An 18,916-nucleotide genomic window follows, 5' to 3' on the forward strand; every position below is an offset into this window, starting at 1 on the left:
CTTTTAGACATTTGTCAAAGATCGTACATTAATACTTTTATTTATTCTACTACAGTGGTCGCCACCATAGTGTTAGGCGAGTTGGGGCAAAGCCGCTTGAAAGATTGTATCTGTGCAATGGATATGCTTGTTGGTCAGTGCTGCTATCTATATTTGAACCAAAGTTGTGGAAAAAAAAATTTGGCCAGAATTTTTACTCTCCGGAAAAAACTTGAGGTTTGTTTGCCGATGATGATGAACAGGAGACTATCTTAGTGGTCAGTGTCCTGTGTAATTTAGAAGTTCGAAGAGCAAGAAACTGCCTATTTCCAGAAGTACTGTATAATATAATAAAATTCATTCAGAATCCTCCAATTGCGTTCTCCTCCAACTGCTCTTGAACAGAACTGGTTCGCCAATAACATCATGTGTGAATAGTAACTTTGAACTGATCAAAATGTTTTGTAAAAAATACAAAATCAAGACCAGCACCGCTTTAAAAGGATCTGAGAGGTGAGAGTGTTAAATAAAGCTACTGAAATGGTTTTGAAATGTGTACATCAACCTCGCAATAGAAACGATGTCTACATCAATATTGTAAATTTACTATATGGTGGGCTGTACTCATTGGCGGATGCTGAGGGGGGTTTGGGGCAGGGTTGTTTGCTTTAAACCAAGTGGTTTTTTCAAAAAATCAAAAGTTGCCTAAATATCTTTTTTTTCCCTTGAAAAATATCATATTGGTTCATTATTAGCCAAAATGTTTAATTTTTACCCCATTTTATATCCTTGGGGTACATTCTGATGGTATATCTTTAAATGACGTAAGATTTTATGAGTGGTTTTTTTTCAAAAAGTCTCATAAAAGTGGCCAGAATACATATTTATATTTTTCATATGAAGTATCTTAGTCATTTAAAGTTATATATAAAAGCCTAAATTTCTCATTCTTACAACATTTTTTAACCTTTGGCTACATTCTGATGCTCTATCTTTAGCAAATTCATGAATAAGGATTGCATCACACATCTAAATGTAATGGTGTATTATCTCACAGGGTTTTTTTTTCCCCTTCACAAAGAAGCAGCTACAGTAGTGACACCATCATGCTAGGGGCAGGTGGTCCTATAATCCAATAAAGACACCAGCTGTCCTTAAAGAACAAAGACCAGTGTACTAGTAGTTACATTACCTCACATACATTTTCATTTTCTTTCCCATAAGAAGTAGCACATCTCCTACTGTATATCTCCCAGTCTTAATATTCAATAGTTTTTTTTATACTTTCACACACACACACCGTTAAGCCCAGTTAATCAAGGTTCTACTGTATAGTAGTAACAGATTTATGAAAAATAATCAGCTATGTACAGGGTGATTATAATTTAAGTTTTGATTCCAAAACACATACAATAAGTACTGATCAGAATGACTTGAAAATTTGCATGGATACTCCTGAAGCAATGGAAGTTTCTTTCGCAAAAGAAAAAAGTGCAAAATGTGCAAGTAGATGATGCTGTACTTGGTCAGCAGTATAATCTATTTTGTGTAACCACATCATTTCTGCACTTCCACAGCATCAGTGTGTGGATAGAACTTCTATCAAGATGCACATTACAATACCAGCATAGCAGCTGCTGAAGACCCATTTTGATAGGATGCACCTTAACCCTTGCAAGTTCTGGCTGTGGGGGGTACCTCAAAATGTTATAAACAGTGGTCAGTCAGATTTCAAACTTTGGTGAATTGCAATTTCCAGCACATTCCCTATATGTTAGAAGTTCCTCAGGAATATTAACGGGGGGGGGGGGGGGCGTTTGGTTTAATGAAGTTGAATTGCAAGCACATCCACATCATGACCATGGCATACTCCGATTCTGTTGTTGAACAACAATTTTTGTGCTTTCAACCTCAGGTTGGACAACATATTTAACATTTCTTAAGTAAGTTGTAGTTATTTGTTCAATTACTTCATTTTTTGTGATGTTTCCATGAATTATGAAATCATGCAATGCTATAATTAAGATATCATTTTGCCATGACTGGCTATCGTTTCCATTCTGCGAGCAAATTTCCCACATGTTGGATGATGTCATTAATTTTACATTTTTAAGTATTTTTTCCCCTTTATCAAATAAAATTGATTTTTTTCAGGAATATTCATGTCAATTTGCAAGTCATTCTGACAATCGTTCTTTTTTTACAGTGTTTTGAAATCAGAACCTTAGTTATAATCACCCTGTATATCGTAAATCATTGCTAATTAATCTGCATTATTTATGCTTCATTAAATACATTATGTTCACCTAATTTTTATTACTTTTTGCAAAATAGCTTCATAATTAGGCATACTAAAAGTAACTGGAGAAAAACTTTTATATACTATATGATTGATAATAACATTAAAAGAATTTTCAAACGCACAGTAATCCATTGAGTTAAGCAAAAAATAATTAAATTGCAAAAGTTGGTTTTTGTTAAAATGTAAGATATATTTCTAGATTAATTAGTATGGGAATAGTGTTAATTACATTAATAACCACTTTATTTTAGTTAATTATTCGAAGTTTGAATGATTTTTCAGAAATTTCATTGTTTTTAATGTTAATACTATTTAAAACAAAAAAAACGGTTTAAACCAAAAAAACCTGGTTTTTTTTCAAAAAAACCGTTTTTTTACCAACCCTGGTTTTGTGGTTCTAACCCCCCTCAAGCCGATATTATAGTGTTATTTTGCAGGAAAACCCGTAAATCTCCTCGAAAAGAAAAAAATATATATATACACCCCCTCCCCGAGAAAATTCTGTGTACGCCTATGCCTGTAATAATTTACTAATATACTTCTACTATTTAGGTCATTGTTTTGGTCACTCACATGCTGGCAGGGCTGTCTTAAGAGCATCATGAGCCAACTGATTTTTCTGAGGCCCTACATGGCAAATTATCGAAAATTTCAATGAGATCACATTTTTGGGAGGCCCCTCTCTTCTCTTGAGGCCCCCCGGGCTGTGCGTTAAGACGGCATTGCATGCTGTACACTGTCGCTCAGTGACATTCTTGCTCTCCAGATATCTCATTTGGTCTCTCTAATGCTCGCACACTCTATAGGTTATCCTTTTGGCTAATCACATGCTTTCACACATTATTTTAGCCACCCACATGCTTGCATACTATTTTGGTCACTCTTTTTCCGACAAGGATCGTTGTTCCGTAGATATTTCATTTGATCACTCTCATGGTTACACACTCTCTAAGGTCCTTGTTTCCCAAACTTCACTCCATCAACCCCTTCAGGAATGTTTTTCTCATCGCCCCTGGACCATTCCATTGCCCATTTTGAGAAACACTGCTCAAGTTCAATCTCATTGTTGTTCACTGACCTGGACTCTGTCTCTATGTTGTTCTTTTGGTCACTTACATATTTGCGTGCTGTTTTCGTCACTCGCATGTTTGTATATTGTTGGTCTCTTGCATGCTTGCACACAGCCTTGGTCACACACATGCTTGTGCAATTTTTAGTCCAGGGGTTCTCAAACTTTTACCACACACCATGTCCCTTTTCCCTAGTCAATGCTTGTTTGCAGTTCCTCTGAGCAGTTTAACAAAGAATCCTTTTGAAAAACATTTGTCAGGGTGCCGCAAAGTGGAGTCACACAGTTTGAGAACCCCTGCTCTAGTCAATATGGTGATTCATCAATTTGGTCCCTTGCTCTATAGGCAGAGGCTGATTTATGATTCAAAATTTTATCCTTCTCCACCCTATTAATTTTCTTGATCACTCATTCTTCAGATCTGTTACCCCTTTTAAACTGTAATCAAAATTGCCCACAATAAAAATATGCTTTCACAGATAGCTGTTGTTGCGGATAGCCACAGTTGTTTGTGTAAGGTATGGATAATGTGTGTTAAAAAATGGGCAAACAGCCTTAGAATTTTAGAATTATTGATCCATATCATCGAGGCTTATCCCCTTATCCTGTGATACAATTTAATACGACAAGGTCCCATGAGCAGGGATACTGGGGGGGGGGGGGCGGCATGGGACATTGCCCCCCAGCACCAAAGGTGAAGTCGACTGATCTAATGCATAAATGTGTAGATGAATTGACACATTATCATAATCGTGCCCCACCCCCAGACTTCCAAGTCTATCTCCGCCTATGCAAGTCCCCCCCCCCCCCGAAAGAAAAGCATTTTTCTCCAAAAATGGGAGGTATATGGGTACATAGGCATACACAGAATTTTCTGGAGGGAGTTTTAGATTTTTTTTTCCTTGGGGGGGGGGGATTTAGAACCCCCAAACCCCCCCCCCTTTGCGTACACCAAAGTATGGGTACATATCTTATATGGAAGGAAAAAATGTGTCTCCATATTCAGATGAATGTTACCCAAACATAAAGGATCTTGCACAATGTTTAAACTATGTGATTGAACTTACCATAATAGCTAATAGTTGCTGCAATGTACTACTATGTTTAAAACTGCTCTGAAATGCTTCAAGTATTTGCCAAATGAGAGTGAATTATGTCATTCCCCACTGAGCAAAGGAATAGTTATGTAATCAACCTAATTTAGGAAGCGACATGAGATTAACCCTTCAAGTGGCATCGACGAGATATTTTGCCTTTGTAAAAACTGCTTATTTTACTGACTTTATTTTACTTAGTACTGACACACACAGATATTTTGTAAAGTTGATTTCTCGATATGGGAAACTTTTCCCTATACCCCTTAGTTTGCACCTGCTGAAAATCTGAAGAAAATCTACTTCATTAAAAAGATATGGTATTTTGAGGGGGGGGGGGGTGTTAGCATTCCTAATTGCCGTTGAAAAGGTTAAGGAGTTGAATATTTCCAGTGACAAGCTCATCGGGCAAGCTAAATTTACCCTTCGATTTTAGGAGCATTATTGCTACATTTTCAGAAATCATCTTTATTAACCATGGTTCTTTATATCTCGTGATTTTGGACCCACTGAGACGTTCTGGACTCATGAAGCTGCCAATAATCTATGTGCTACTGTATTTGGATTTTTTAAATGTTTATACATATATTAACCTCTTAACTGCCGATGAAATCGTAGGTGCTCCACTCCCCAGTGCCACCCTTTTTCGATCACGAAGAGTAAAGATGTGTATATATAACCTATCTACATGCCCTTGACAATCAGTGCACAGACTCTCTAGGACGTATATATATCCTATATATATGTATGCCTGTGACAGTTAGGGTGTTGAAAAACTCTTTATAGTCCTCCAAGCACCAAATGAGACTTGGCTATGTTACATCAATGCCACGTCAAATGGTTCAATTCTTTTCTAGAAAGTCGCAGAACACCTAATCTTAGTGCTGATGATAGATTCTCAATATGCAATCGCTTCAAAGAAAGGAATAGAATAATCTGACGTGATGTAGCCAAATCTCATCTCGTATTTGGAAGAATGTACTCGTGTGATACTCATGCTGTATATTGTGCAAGTTTGGTTTTTTTACAAAAATTTATACTTTTTTTTGCTTTTCAGGAAGAAATTTAGAAATTCTATTAGATCGAGCTTCTCTTGCTTATCAGATGATGATGTGAATGATTTATTGCCACCAAAGGGCGAGCTGACCCAAGTCAAGGCATTCACTCATTCAGAAGAAACTGTTATGATATTTTGTCGGGACAATAATCCTCTCTTCTTTTCTCTTAGAGATCGCATCTTTCCTACCGTTTACACTCTTTGGAAATTTCCTGATATTGTCCCTACTGTCACCACTCTTCCACTTGTTCTGCAAAAAATGTGCAATGGTGCTGACTTGATGGCTCCTGGTGTGATCTTCGATGAGAAATCTGCCGAAGAATTGAGAGACTTGCATCCGAAGCAGATGTGCTCAGTGAGAATCATCGGTAATAAAATACCTATAGCTATTGGGATTGCAGCGATGTCTGGTTCTGAGTTGACTGTTGATGGTTGCAAAGGCAAAGCCGTTCTGATAAAACATTGTTACAGAGATAATTTGTGGTTAAACGGTGACCAGAGTCACCCACCTTTGGTGCCAGATGATTGTTTTACCCCTTGTCTTCTTGATCCAGATATTGATGAATGTAATGATAACATTGTACAGACTTCTGACAATAATGCGGATGAGGTGATTTGTGAAAACTTTTCTGATCTTCAAATTGATTCGAATGAGAACTCAAATGAGACTGAAATTGATGTGATGGTTTCAAATCCAACACTTTCTGAATGTCCAGGAAATGTCTCTGAAAGAATTCATGATTGCGATGCATGCATTGCACCCAGCGACAAATCCGATTACACCATGGACGACATCTTGAAAGAATGTTTCATGTTGGGTTTGAAAATCCATGGAAAGAAAATTGAATTGCCGGTCTTGACGAGTACTTTTTACAGGACATACGTCTTATCTTGTTGTCCAGAAGATTTGAAACTGGATATAAAAAAGACGTCTTACAAGAAACTGTCAGCGTTTCTCAAAGAAATGAAATTGGGAGGTTTGCTTGATGTTAAAGAACTCACGAAAGGTGTCGAAAGCATCGTTGCCATAAATTTGGAGAGTGAAAAGGTCAAAACTTTTTCGCCCGATCCTAGATTCAAAGAACACGTGAAAAGACAGAAGGAAATCAGTTCATCTGAAGATGCATCTAAAGATGTTATTCAGGATAACTATAAATTTCCTGAAATCATTGAGATGTTTGTCGTCTCGGGTCAAGTTAAAGCGTTATTTGAACATGCTAATAAACGGTAATTTGTATTTCTGAATGATGTTTGTGTTAAGAGTTTTCTATCGTTTATGTAGTATTTTTAGTTAGTTATAGTTTTGTTTTTGTCCAACAGATGGTGCTGCAGCATAAATGGGAACAGATGAGATTAGGATATGTACAAGTTTTTATGTCTGTGCATGTGTATCGTCATGCTTTTTGTCTTTGTTCATGAAATAAATGTTTAGGAAATTGATTTTGTCACTTCTCTGTGGTTTACCCATAGACAACAGACCTAAAGACCCTGCGAGAGGTCCTGGGTTCAAATCCCTCCTGATACCCCATTCTCTCTGTGGGTCTGTTGTCTAGGGATAAACTACAGACAAGCGACACATTAATTTTCCTAAAAATGCATTTTTATGTATGAAGACAAAAAAACATGACAATATACGCGTGGACATAAAAAAAAAGTGCCTTCGTGTCTTTTCCCCCGACACAAACACTGTTGCCACCATTACATATCCAAATCTTATCGGTTTACATTTACACTGCAGCATCATCTGTTGGACAAAAATCGAAACCATAACCAACTAAAAATCCTGATATATTATAAAGAGAAATTTGATAATTTTTTTGTTGATGATTGGAATGCTAGGAAATCTTTCCTTAGCTGAATTTTTTTTTGGATTTGTTGAGCGTTGGCGTAACGAGTAAAAATCCCACACATGAGAATTTCGGTACTGGTCGATTATTGAGATGACCTACGATTGCTGATAAAAAAAACCAGCCAAGCTTTACTTAAAGTTTTGATGGTTGAAAAAAGGCTACTTCATTAAATCACAAATGGAAATACCAGGATACTATCAAAAGTACTCCCAATAACCAACCAATACCAAAATTTTGAACTGGGTTTATTACTGCTGAGTTTGTATTAAATAAATATGTTTTTGTTACTTAATTACAAAACTTCTCATCAGCTAACAAACATTCTGTATTGTTTTTGTAGGAAAGGTGATGCTCTCGTTTCCAGTGAAATCAGAGAAATCGTCAGAGATTATGTTCGGCAAAATAACCTCATTGATGAAAAGAATCCGAGGTACATTTGTTCAAATTTTATTTTGTCTTCATGATTTTTGTTTAAATATATAGACAAAGAAAAATTACCGAATTTGAACACAAAAAATTATCTCAGCAGTTGGCAGGACTGTCTTAATAGATGGAGTGATTTTATTTTTCTGAGTCCCCCACCATCTCTACCTCGCTAGAAATGTCGGTTCACCAATGTACATACTTTGGTCTCAAATTTTAATCAGATCTTATTTTCATGAGGCCACTTTGCACTTGAGGTAACCAGAGCATGCTTAGGGGACCCCATGCATTATGAAAGCACTGGCAGTTGGAAAAAAATGCATATGTACTCAGTGGTATATTTACGGGGTTACTTAGTGGGGGGCTGGTGCCCAGAGTGGAAAAAAGGATTGGTCAATTTATAGGAGGTGGGGGAAACAAATTTTGCCCACAGGCAGTAAACCATAATCCTGCGTCTCGAGAGACTACGTCAGTGAGTGACCTAGAAAGCAAGGGGTCTAGGTCAGTGAATGCCAAAAGAGTAACCTAGAGCATGTGCAAGCATGCGAGTGACCTAAGAGCATGTGTGTGACCAAAAGAGTGATCTAAGAGCATGTGCAAGCATGTAAGTGATAAAAATAGTGTGCAAGCATGTGAGTGATAAAAGTAGTGTGCAAGCATGTGAATGACCAAAAGAATGACCTAGAAGGTAAGAGTCCAGGAGAGTGAGCAACATAAAAAGTGACCTACAGAGTTTGCAAGCATGCGAGTGATCTACAGAGCGAGGGACACTTTTGGTGAATGACCAGAAGAGTTGCTTAACTGTAACATTAGTTCCTACTTAGAAGAAGTAACCTAGAGAATTTTTAAGCATGCGAGTGACCTAGAGAGTAAGGACCAGGTCATTGAATCACCTAAAGAGTAACTTGAAGATGCGAGAGGAGGAGGGGGAGCTAAAGGGGGGTATAGCTCAGGATGGCAGATTTGAGAAATGAGTGGTTCAGAAAATTCGACTAGAATGGGGAACGTAAGCAAAATTTGTGTAGCCCGCAGGTCACAAAACTATAAATCTGCTTCTGCTTTTATTGATTGTTGGTATTCATGTGTGTGCAGGGCTGCTGCAGATCCATATCATGATGGGAACAAGAAATTTCATTTGTTGGTAAATGAAAGACAATATGGTGAATATAAGAAGTGCCTATTTATATTTTTGAGTGGTTTACTCAGCACTTATAGCCTATGATTTTAACGGGATGATAGGTTACAATAATTTATGAGACAAGCAACAAAAAAGTATTCAGGGTGATCTGATTTTAAATGTCCCATTTGTACTTTTTTTTGAAGAATAGTTGTTTAACATTGTTAAGGCAATCATTTTTCATAAATTTGATGCATTATAAATATCTTTATATAAAAGTTTTTTTTTGCAGATTAGTCTTGCTTGATCCAGTCCTTGCTGATGTGGTATTGAAAAGAGGGGAAAACAAAGTCACTATGACGTGGGAAGAATTACACGAAACGTAATGTTTTCATGCCTACGGTTCCAATTGAACATATGATTTTAAATTACCATTACTACCTTATCTCTTTCACAACCAAATATTTATTTTTGGGGATTTTCAAGATGTTTTTGCATTTTTGATACTCAAAAAATATGTTAAAAACATAAATGTCTGCAAATGTTTACTTTTTTAAAATTAAAATTTTTTTTGTTAAAAATAATTCACTTCGTTAAATTTTTTTTATCCAAAATGATGCAGGGTATATTCGTGTTCACATATAATTTTTTTTAGAAAGTTATTGCCAAATTTTATCATGTAATAAATTACATTTTTCCTGCAGGCACTTCGTCCTGGAAACCATCTTAACCCCCTCCCCTTCTCCGGAAAGTTCAATTTTAAGTGCTGCCCTCTGATGAAACTTCCCAAAGTTCGTAATTGCAGGACTGTAACCAGTGGTCCCCGGGCGCAAAAGAAAATATTGGGCCCTTAAATTAGAAAAAAGTGTGGAGTTTTTTCGGGACCTTTTAGAAGTCGAGGCCCCGGGCACGCACCCGGTGCACCCGCCATTAAATCCACCCTTACCTGTAACTAGACTAGGGCAATCGGAGCCCGAGCTGAATGGTGGTCCGTGTACACTTATTTAGCGTAATAATCTTTAACACCCTTTCAAGGAGGGTTCCTGGGTAAAGTCTGCCCAGAGAAGTCATGCTACGGCCCTGTATATTCGTCATATACATTTGTAACACAGGGCTTAACTCTCTGACGTAGAAAAAAATCTACAGTGAGAGAAAGCATGCATCACATTTGTGCATGCAGCGTCTGAAAGAGTTGTATGTATATGATTCACTTTTTAATATTTCAGGAAAAAAATTACCTTTCGCAGCCGTTTCATTTAAGTGACTGAGTGCTTGAAATCTGTATAAGAATAGAGGGCGTGTGTTATATCTAGACAAATGCTGTTCTTAGGAAAAATTTATTGCACCACTTCGAATTGATCGCAGAGTGGCTCTGTGCCTAGTTGATCACATCCCAATTTTTGTCTATTGCAGGATCATTCCTTCCTCATGATATTTATTTGGAAATCTGTACAATAAAAAATTATATGAAAACACAAATTATAAGGTATTGTAGTTACAGTAGGGTCTGGATAATCTGAGGTGGATGTGACAGAGGCCCACCTCGAATTATGGAAAAACTTGATTATCCGAAAAACAATAAAGAATGCTTTAAATGTTGGTTTTACTTTACTTAAAAACAAGACAAAAAAAAAAAAAGCAGTACTGGCACCTTCCTGTATTTTTAATTCTTGAACAAGATATAGACACCATATAATGTGTTCCAAAAAATGAAGAATGTTACAAGGGCGCAAAGATGAAAGAGCGATTGAGAAGAGTTAGGGATTGGACTGATGGTGAACAGCACTGACATACTGATAGCTTTTAACTGCCTTTTCAATAATTTTACATAAGCAATTGGGGGAACAATGACATTATTTACCATTACAAAGAAAATGGTCAAACTTACTTCTCTTTCTAAATGACCCCCCCCCCCTCGATAAAATGATCTATGTCCATTCAAGGGAGTCTGTCATTACACCAATTACTCATTATAAGGCTGGGGGCTGCCAGAGTTAGAGATATGAGGAGAGAATATTCTCCTGGGTATGAAATTTAGAGAAAAATCGAGAATATTTTTTCTTTGAAATAATGAAAAAATACTAATTATGTTTATATTATGAAATATAATTCAGTTTTTTTTAATTGCTTGAAGCATTTAAAAGAAAACAATTTTTTGGCATAAGGGGTCATTCAAGTATTACATCATCGATGGGGGAGGGGGGTTTCCGATTTGCTGACTTTTGATGACAAGGGGGGGTGGGTTTGGATGATGCTTACATCATGAACCACCCTTTATGAAGATATGAAATATTCTTAATGGCATCTTATTTGAGGCGCCAAAAATGGAAAAAAACCTTTCGATAGTTATTGGGCACCTGAACTAACATTCTCCCTATTGATAAGTCCCCTACAGAGCCACTTTAGTGACCTATAAATGTTTCACTGATCCTTCAAGTGCTCTGGAAATTTGTTGGGGCTGCTTAAGTGCTCTGGAGCTGTTCCACGCATTGCTCAAGTGATCCATAATTATGCCACAGATCACTTAAGTAATCTGGGAATGTTCCATGGGTAACTTGAGTGATGTAGAACCGCACTGGGGGGCTGCGTAAGTGCTGCAAAACTGCCACATGTCACTCAAGGAATCTCTAAATGTGCCACGGATTGTTTAAGTGTTTTGGAACTGTGTTCAGGTTACTTAAGTGATCTTTGAATGTGAAAGTGATCTTTGAGGCCTACTTCAGTGATCTGAAAATGTGCTACGGGCCACTTAAATGCTCTGGAATTGTGCCACGGGTCATTTAAGCGATTTGTAAATGCGCTGCTTAGTTCATTTTTACAAAATTAGGTTTGAGGGGGCAGGCCACACATTTGGTCTGCGGGTTAAGGGTTTACCATTAATGGCTTAGAGGGTGCGTCACAATGAATTTCTTAAAGATAAATTTTGAGTTCTTACCTTTCAAATAGCATTCAAATTAACAGAAATTGATAATAACAACATATAAAAGTATTTTCTTTCAAAATTTTAATTTTTTAAAAGTTTTTTTGCATTAATTTTTTTCATTGGTGGGGAGGTGCATGAGCCCCCTATGCCGCCTCCAGCTTATGTTTATGATCCTACTAATATGTGTTAGGGAGCAGTGCTGGCGAAATTTTGCTGAGGGGGAGGGGATCAGAGTTTTGCAGACTTTTGCTGACAAGGGGGTCAAAAATGGCTAAAAAGTTGCTGACATGATACTTGAATGGCCCTAATGACCTAATAATGACGGTATTTAGTTTTAGGATATTTTCAGAGTATCAGTCATGGTGAGAGATTTCAAAAGTTTTTCTTATGAAAGTTTTGGAAACCTTTGATGATTGAAACTATAAAAATTATTACTAATAACTTTAAAAGCTATTAAAATTATTTTAAAATTAGATAAATTTACAGAAATAAGTTCAGAGCAAAAAATAAAATGAAGGATTGACAGAAGAAGGTATTCTTATAATCACCATTCTAAGAAACTTATTTTCATCAATGAACGTAAACTAAACGTCTATATCTTTCATATTTCTTTGAAAGTTGTTAATTGAGCCCCATTAGTTTTGTTTTCTTACACTCTTTTACATACAGCTTCAAGAATAATTTTCTCTCAATTTTTCAGGAGTGAAGTTAATAAAAGCTTTCAAGCTTTTGTTGATTTAAAAAAAAATTTGGCAGATTCTAATACATTTCACAATCAGACAGCAAATCACAACAGTTGCAGACATGCGGCAAAATATATCTTAATCTAGAAAGGAGCAGAATTAATTACTATTGTGAATACAGTAATTAGAGTCAGAGTGTTCGTTAAGAACAATTCTGTTTCTTTTGAATGGCAATATTCAACTTAAATGCTGTGCACGGAAAAATCAAACAAAATGTGGCCTTAGAAATTCACAGTTTTTTTTTCCTCACACCACAGTGTGTGAAATAAGAAAAGCAGGGTCGCATCTCCAGTGGTGTAGATGGTAGCATGCTTGCCCGGTATACAAGAGGGTGTGGGTTCGTGTCCCAGCAGAGACAAGATGACTTTTACTTCTGAGTTCACCTTAGCATAATATCCAGAAAATATGTTTCCTTGAAAATGTAGCCTTTTTTACTAACACAATCAGGTTACTATTCATAGTTTTTTTTCTTAAATTTAGTCCCAAACATATTTTTTAGGTATTAGTTCAAAAGTTAAATTCTTAACATGGAAATATTTATTTGCATAGCTCTTTCAGAGAATATTCTTGAATATTCTTCTATAAATTATTTATCCTCCTATATATTTCCTATTCATATTCTTGAATATTCTATTGAATGAGAATATTTTCCAAAGGATTATTATTGAGAATTTTACATTTCTATTCATATTATTATGAACAGTTCTAATCAGAGTGCCCATTGAGGGCAGTTCTGTGTTGTCTGAAAATTAAAAAAAGTCCCTGTTAAAAAGTCTCGCTACAGAGAGCAACAGGCCTACAAGGTTACAAATATTCAATCATTACACTTCACTCACAATTTGAAGTATAGATGGCAGCACTGAAATATCATACACAACACTAGCTACATACTCAAACTGTTAGGTGTACACACTCACTTTGTTCCAGACTCTACCACAAAGCTGGCGGGCTGGAAGAGATCTCGGCAACGGGATAAGTCCGGTGGCAGAGACCCTGGCGTTCATTGTTGTATGAGAATTGAGGTGATCGACTTAGATTTTTTGTTGTGTAATAAACCTACACTCTAGCTTATAGGAAAATCAAACAAAGCATAGCTTTCCTTTACTAATGTAGTAGCGGGTCTGTTCAGCCAAAATTTGGGTCCGTTTTCCAGATCCTTCACAAAAACCTAGAGCTGAAAAAACAGACCCCTCACAAAAATCTGGATCTGAAAAACAAACTCTTCACAATATACAAATTAATGAAACCATAAATTTGGCATTTCATTTCTTTTGCGATAAATTAACTTGATTATTTTGCTTCCCACAAAATTATTGATTTTTCACAAAAATAAGGAAAATTTTCTTAAAAACAGGACCCTTTAAAAAAACCTGAACAGACCCTTGAATAAATTTACTATTAACTATTTTTGAAAATTTATCCCTAAACAGGTAGCATTTTATTAGCCTTTTTTAGAAATTCATTTGCAAGTTAAATACTTAGATGAAGTTATTTATTATTTTAGCCCCTCTGGCAAACATTCTCCTCAATGAGAATGTTCTTCAAAAGATTATTACAGAGAATTTTACATCTATACATAGAGTAATTTGAAAAATTTCACATTGATCTCTAGCCTCGTACAGAAGATGTCTCCTGCTCATAAAATATCATTTGAAGGCGAAGACGCAAAAGTGACAAAAGGTCATCTGGAGCCCATAGAGGTTGCAGTTGCTACTAGAACGGGAAATAAGAAGGTAAAATTATTATTTTTTCTTTTTATACAGTTGAACCACATGTTTTGAGGGATATGAATAATTTCAGTTTTGAACCTGGTGAGAGGAAGAAGCAGATTCATAAGGGGGAGGGCCCTCACTCCTCCCAAAAGCTGAATAATATGGGCTTGTATAAACAACAGGACAATTCTACCAACCTACACAGTTAATTGCCCATAAGGACACATCTCTGGATCTGCACCTGGGGGGGGGGGGGGAATGTTAAGGGAAGAGAGACCAGTAGCAACTAATAGATTCAGAAAAACTGCCCTAGAATATTTGATTGGAATTTTGCTACGAAGCCTTAATTGATCAGTAGGAATCAACTAATTTTGGGGACTGATACCTCCCTGTCGAAATGCGAGAAATTTTGAAGAGGAAATTACTAATATTGATGGAATTGGGATTAAGCTTACCATCTTAGTCCACTACTAAAAAAATGGCTTTATTTCAGCTTCGATGGTGGCTATGGATATTCATATTTTTTGGGATGATTGTACAACTAAATTTCAGTCAAAGGCATCGGAAGTGCTTCAAATCTGTGGGTGCACGTCTTGACCTTTATGTAAGAAATTTTTATTTCTGAATAAATTCTGGGAGGTAGTTGGACTAGTGCCACAAATTACCATGGATCGTCCAGTACTTACAGCACCCCTGGCTCCGCCGCTACTGTTTTCAGGCATATGAGAAATTATATGTGAAATTTAAACCTCCATCAGGGGTATATAATTTGTAAGATGTAGTGTAAACTACTTTTTCAGAGTTTTTCAATTACAGTTTTTTTTAATTACATGTGATTCACAATAGCTCATTCAGATTTTATTAGTTCAATTGCAAGTAAAGTATCTTAATACAAAATTGTAACAAATTCAATTGAACATTTCAGTTGATTTTTGACACTACTAGGTAGATTTTTGAGAGTTAATTTGAGGAATTTGTAACATCTGATGGAGTTAGCAGTTTATGTTGCACTCAATGGAGGGTTAGGATAAATACTTTTTTTATGTTAGAAAAATTGTTGCATCTGCCATTTATATTCTGCTTAAATTGTATATTATAAAATTATTTTCCAGGTTACTCTTATAAGCAATCTGGAGAGTTTTGGTATAAAACCAGAGAAACTAGCAAATTATGTGCAAGTGGCTGTTGCTGCTAGTACTTCAGTTGGCCAAGCTAGCAGCGGCAAAAAAGGAACACAAGTACTTATCCAAGGGAACCAGCTCCGTTTTCTCCAGAAATTATTTTTTGGTAAGCCAAGGGAAATTTTGATAAAAATACTCTTTTGAACTAGTAATAACTGAACCATATTGACCATTTCATCTAGGAGATTAAAAGAATTATATATTTTTCGGTATATAGTGAATTAGATAAAAACATTATCAAATTTACCCAACCACTCCAAATAGTCGGAGATATATATTCAGCAGCATTAAAGTAAAGTTATTTGAAACATTGGGAGGGCTCAGAATTATGTGGGGGGGGGGGGGGAAACACATACCTATTTTTCCATAGGTTGCTATGAAGATGGTGGTAAATGTTATGGGGGGGGGGGTGTTTCTCAGGCCCATGGGTCGAATAAAAGTTTACATCTATGTTCAGGCAGGCTACTACACTCATCATTTATTTACAATGGTTGCATCTCATGGGTAAAATCTTCAATTAACGGCTCTATGAAAATTTATTACTTTTTATTCATCCTTGATATTAGATTCAATTTTCTCTCTTCATCCATGCATGCGAAATGCCAATTCTCGCTTCCAAACAATTTTCATATGATATTTGCATATTTTTAACAATAGAAGATGTGAATAGACTTTCACTGCACTAATCATGAAATTGCAAAAGTTATTTGGTTGCCATGGTAGACGACTTTTTCATGACATTCCACTCTGATTACTTCAGCAGAGGAAACATGTGACATCATCATTGATCAAGAAAGTTAAACAACCTGAATAACTTTAGCAATTATTTGCCAACATTTAATAGATACAGTCGTTCACGCTTAATCGAGTATAAATGATTTTCCAGCACACAATATCTCATTAAGCAGGGAACAATTCAATTGTCATTTTACTATATTGGTATGGTTTGTGTATTGAGAAAACTGATGAAGGACAAATATTTGCTTCTGGAATTAAACATAAAAAATTATATTTAATTACAATGATCACAATACCTAAGACTTATTTTTATTAAAAAATTTAGTGCCCTCTATTGGCTTAACAGAGAAAAAATAAAATAATTGCCTAAATGGATGTAATGAAGACAAATTGAGTACTTGGAGACTGATACATACTCTCAAATGTATTTATCCTCCCTTAGTAACATATTTTCCACTGATTCCAAATGTTTCACTCAATAAAAACATTATGTGTATAGTGGTTGATGTGTGAAGCGCAATGTTTGATTAAGCAAGGAAAAGTTCAGATTATCACACTAAGCGAGAGGGGAACTTTAACATTGTCTTCCGTGGGAGAAATTTTGATGTTGTAGGATTGTATCCATTTAAGCGGGATAGCCATTTATCTGTTATCCTATTAAGTGGGGTTGACTGTATTTCAGTATGTAGATTGTTTATTCAAATCTTGAGTTTTGTCCATTAAAATTTATCTTTTAATCTGACATTTTTATATTTTATGCTTATTCTTCTTTGGAGTTTTTATGTCTGTCAGCTCTGATGAGTTTGAAACTAAGATTTTTTTTTCATTGATTTTTTTTGCAGAAATCTATAAAGTTCCCAGAAAATATGTCAAGGGACTCGACAGTATACCTCCAAAGAAAAAGAAATGAAATATTTGTGATGCATCATCAATGTCTTTTTTGTCATTGTAATAAATATTTAGTTTCCCGTGTTATACTTATGAGTGTTTATTTGTGGACCCAAGTCTATATTTTAAATTATAGATGCTCTTACTTTAATCAAATGAATGTTATTTATCTCATAAATGATGTTATGATACTCATTTCTTTAATGAAATAAATCTCGAGCATAAGCAAATACAGTATAGAGACATCATTAATCACATAAATAGGGTATCTTAGAAATGGAGCTGACTTGAATTTGTAAACTTTACCAGAATCGTGGATGAGGGTGATTTTCATACGCTCGGATTGGGTTTTTTCAGAACTATGATTTCCAAGATGAGTCTCAAGCATAGTGAAGAACAAGAGAGTTGATTTCTGTGACATACAAATGTTTGTTTCTGAGAGCGTACGCAGTCTACAGATGGCAGCACCATAACGAAATCCACCAAATTGGCTCAGATGTTTAGCAAGAACCTCTTGGAGTAAAATTCAATTCTGGGGCTTCCAATGCACATCATCCAATTGTCCCCAATTACATTTGAAGGGGGAAGAACCCCATTAAATTACAATACAGTAGATCTCACTAATAACTTTTATCAAAAAACAGTAATCGGGGGAAAAAACTCTTTAAACGGGAAATTGAAATGATTAGGTGAAAGTTCAGTATTTAAAATTTAGTAGGTAGAAGTTCGAGAGCACGGTAAATCGTACAAAGCCCTAAGTGCGGCCGATTCGCGAAATGGCCCGCCACCGCCAACGTGTGATACATGGCTATACACGTCCGTTGCCAGAAATTCCGTTCGGAGGGGGGGACCAGTGATAGAGCAATAGATTTGGCCATCTTTTCGCCTTTTTTTAGTCATTTTCTCACATTACGTGGGGGGGGGGATGCGAACTAACCAGACACCCAAGTCCTCCCCCACTCTTCCTACGGCCTTGTGGTTATATATATCTCTTTTTTAGCTGCATTAGATTAGCTCCATGGGACAGACTATTGTACGAAACTATTTGTACACATATATACGGTATATAGTTTTTCTGTCAAATTTAAAGAAAAAGATTACGCATCGTGACTGCGTTTGATGAGTTGCCATAGCTAACGAAGACATAATTATCACCTAAGAATATACCAACCTGACGATGATCCCGAATCATGTCTTTTGTCATCGGACTTTGGCCAGGAATCTCCAGCCATTTCACAAACTGGCTGGCTAAATACGAAAGCGGAAATCGAGATGAGGTTCGCAAAGAATATTCACATTTCTCTGTGGGAAATCGAACCACCAATCTCTCACTGTCCGGGCGAGTGTTCTAACCATTGAACCAGTGGTTCAATTCCCCACAGAGGAATGTGAATTTTCTTTCCGAATTATACATCTCGATCTCCGCTTGGTTATCCAGGCTTTCGTACTTTGTATGAACAGCGGAGAGTGACATCGTTTCTCTCTATATGGCTGGCTAAAGCCTGAAATTCGGACATTGGCCAATTCGCGAACTTGCCGGCCACTTTGCAAATTGACCAATTAAATTGCCACCTTTGGCAGTAACATATATGCCGGGTGATCCATCGAGCTTATATTACTGGAGGGAGTATGACGTCGGAGGTCTTGGCAGTGAGAACGTTGTCTACAACATCATTCATCGGAAGATCACGAGACTCGGTGAAAACACACACAATCCCCGTTATTTTCCTATTGCATAAATAGGAGTAAAACAATAAATAAAAGAAATAATTTCAGAGCACCGATGAGATAATTTCAGCATTAATGAAAGATTATTCCAGAATTACGGAAAGATTATTCC

At 36.3% G+C, this 18,916-nt stretch overlaps 1 protein-coding gene across 1 annotated transcript; it reads left to right on the forward strand.

The window, feature by feature from the left end:
• The first annotated feature begins 108 nt into the window (after positions 1-108).
• Positions 109-17,163, forward strand: eIF2D (eukaryotic translation initiation factor 2D). Its single transcript, XM_089254735.1, has 7 exons — positions 109-492; positions 5,502-6,728; positions 7,692-7,781; positions 9,184-9,273; positions 14,170-14,290; positions 15,382-15,556; positions 17,031-17,163. Exons 1-7 carry the CDS (start codon positions 437-439, stop codon positions 17,096-17,098), a joined length of 1,827 nt encoding a protein of 608 aa, XP_089110861.1. The 5' UTR covers positions 109-436; the 3' UTR covers positions 17,099-17,163.
• Positions 17,164-18,916: the final 1,753 nt, after the last annotated feature.

Source organism: Pholcus phalangioides, unplaced genomic scaffold (genome assembly GCF_987345545.1).
Source record: "Pholcus phalangioides strain wild (caught in Gottingen) unplaced genomic scaffold, Ppha-v1.0 ptg000042l_1, whole genome shotgun sequence".
NCBI lineage: Eukaryota > Metazoa > Arthropoda > Arachnida > Araneae > Pholcidae > Pholcus > Pholcus phalangioides.